The sequence below is a fragment of the Microtus oregoni genome, unplaced genomic scaffold (assembly GCF_018167655.1).
Source record: "Microtus oregoni isolate MIOR12 unplaced genomic scaffold, Mior012 000121F_ref0000216, whole genome shotgun sequence".
NCBI lineage: Eukaryota > Metazoa > Chordata > Mammalia > Rodentia > Cricetidae > Microtus > Microtus oregoni.
In genome coordinates this window covers 931,218-934,229 of record NW_024544753.1, presented here as the reverse complement: position 1 = coordinate 934,229, position 3,012 = coordinate 931,218, and the positions used below count along the sequence as shown (strand labels likewise).

Here is a 3,012-nt window from a genome sequence, read left to right as displayed (position 1 = left end):
TGATTTTAAAATATGAGAATCCACTAAATGGTAAAGTGTTAATATTTAGTTATAGAAAATAAGTTCAATTTTACTACTAAAATTGAGCAAGAAAACATGACAGATATTTGTCTTATTTCAGTTGAGGGGAAATTCTTCTCTGAAACATAAAAACAAATAATTAAAAATTTGCTTGGTTTTGAAGGAATTGAAGTTTATTTAAAAGACTACCATAGTCACTTAATAGGCAAAGGCAAATCTGTCAAAGAAAAACATAAAAAAATGCATACATATACACATTAATAAAATAACTGGATGTATAAGGAACCTTAAGTCAACAAAATATTTTTATATCGATATAGACAAGGCAAACATACACAGAAATTTTGGGCATATGTATATATATATATACTATTACATACATGAAAGCAATACTCTTCTTTTAGAATAATCAAAACTGACTAATAAAATAAGCAATAAGAATGGCTACCATTTGAATTGCTAAGAGCTGTTGGTAAATATTACATCAATACTACTGACAGGAAGTGATCTATCGCACCCCAGGGGTGGAAGTTGGAATATGTACAATCTTTAACACTCATCATGATAGCTTTGACATGGTCATTATCTTTATGGAAAAGAAGATTCGACTTAAAACACTGAGGCAGGTGGTTTTGACTATTTGAGTGAGGTCATCGTCAACACCATAGTGTGACCCCTTTAGAAACTATGGAGGAAAAGGAGGGGGCAGAGGAAAGGAGGAGAATGGGGAAAGGAAAAGAAGAAAGGAAAGAAAGAAGGAAATTAGGTAGAAGGGAAGGGAGAGGAGGAGGGAAGGAGAGAGGAAGGAGAAGGAGGAAAGTTGAAGTAGGGAGAAGCTAGATCACACTTCATAGTTTTAAAGGGGTCTGTTGCCAGGGGGCGGGGCCTCTGCTCCAGAAGGGTAGTAGTGGACAATGACGAATGAGTGCCCGTCTGCTCTGTGACGTTTGAGCCTGAGCTAGAGAAATTCAGCTAGCCTAGGCAGTACTGGCTGACACAGACCTGTCAGCAATGCCATGGCAGAGAAGCTTCTGCGAGTCTCTTTGAGAGGTGCTGGGTGACTTCATCAATGGGACTTCTAAACAGCCACAGCAGTTTGAGAAGCAGTGATTCCAGCTTGGCAGAGTCAGGTCAGCCAGAAGACAACGCAGTTCCAGGTCCCAGTTACATCTCTGGCAGTCGCAAGCGCAAATGGGGTATTTGGGACTGTGTGGCACCAACCCCTAACATCCACGAATCTCGGAACCAGGCAATCAACCTACAGCAACTTTTTGGCATCGTCTACAGGAAAAAACTGAAGCTATCATCTAAGTATGCATACGAAAATTTATTTTTGGACGGGAAGGATACCGACATTCGAATCCGTGCACTTGAAGTAGAATGGCCTCTACACAAAGCGTTTTTATGTCAGTCACCCTTCTTTGCAAAGATGCTAAAAGATACTTGGAAAGAACCCCACAGTGGTGTAGTTGACCTGCAGATTAAGAATGGGGATATAGATGTCGGCTCCTTGCACTTTATGTTTGGGTCATTTTACAGGGACGAGGACTTGCCAATACCACCCCGTCGAGCTCCTCACATTTTGGCAGCAGCATGCCTGCTTCAGGTGGAGCATGTCATCCGGCAATGTAAAGAGATCATGAACAGCAGCATCACTAGGGAAACCGTGTGCTCATACTACACAGCAGCAGAAACATACGGACTGAAATCTATAAAGACACGCTGCTTTGACTGGCTTCTCTGCCACTTGATGACTCACCCAAGTGTTGAACTTTACAGAGGAATTGATACAAAGCTCATGTATCTTCTTATTTCTTCACCTGATTTACTAGTTATGCGAAAGGAAATGGACATCTACACCACCCTGAAAGAGTGGATATTCCTTTATTTTAATCCATCCTGGAAAGGCACAGTGAGGCAGATGTTAACTAAGTCTGACTTCTGGCTTTACAAGCACATGAAACGCATTGATAACATCAGTTTTCTTGAAAGTGAAGAAGGACTAATATTTCAGCCAATTTTTAAAAAACTGAGGTTTCAACATATCATCTGTGATCTGAATGACACAGCTACTCTTGAACAAGATCGTCTAATACCTTTAGAATGGCTGACACCCATTTATAAACAGCAATGGCTGGCTTTGCTTCAAGAACAAGAACAGAGGGAAATAGGGCCACGAATCATCAGTGAAGAATTCGAAGACTGCAGCATGAGATGTGGTACAATGATTAGGAGAGATGGTAAATACTCCTGGAAGTGGTCAGATTTTAGGTTTAGTTTCCCTATAAGAGTCACCTTTACCAACCGTTACATCATTTTTAGGGAAAGTCGTCAGCAGTATGATGGATATTGTTTAAAACATGTACGAAACGTAGTGTTCAAAATAACTTTGGTGTGTTTTGATTCCAACGGGAAAGTAATATTCAGTAAAACAACTGGTCACAAAATTGTTACCTTCGAACATAACGAGGAACAAATTGTAATGAAGTTAGATGGTATAGTTTTAAGCTTCCCCTTATATATATTCTTCAATTTTCTGTTTTTATCATCAGAAAATATAGAACATGTGTGATCTTGTCAATTATTAGACCATAGAAGCAGCTTACAAACATTGATTGATTCATTAACTTGAAGGCTGTGCTGTAAATGTAGTTAAGATGACCGACAACAAAATGAAAATTCTTAGGAGTCTAGCACCACCACAGAGGACTCAATTCCATCTGCACTTTATTTTAATACATTTCTGAAGAAAAATTCCACATTCAACAATGAATTTGTCAAAGAAAATCAGAAGAAACTGGTCTTTTGATTTTTATTTACCATTGACGATCAAGCTTCGAATGGCAATAAGAGACGTATTTGCAAGGAAAATCAGCAAAATGAACTTGTTGAGTAGATTTGACGACAGCCAAGGTTGAGACAGAATAAAAAAATTTCTTTATTGCTCAAACTGTTGTGAATTGTAGCTTATTTATATGTGTATAAGATATA

The 3,012-nt window shown here is 38.6% G+C and overlaps 1 protein-coding gene across 1 annotated transcript; it reads left to right on the top strand.

The window, feature by feature from the left end:
- Window positions 1-1,090: 1,090 nt before the first annotated feature.
- LOC121444391 (germ cell-less protein-like 2) lies at window positions 1,091-2,593 on the top strand. Its single transcript, XM_041646206.1, has one exon. It carries the CDS (start codon window positions 1,091-1,093, stop codon window positions 2,591-2,593), a length of 1,503 nt encoding a protein of 500 aa, XP_041502140.1.
- The last annotated feature ends 419 nt before the right edge of the window (window positions 2,594-3,012 follow it).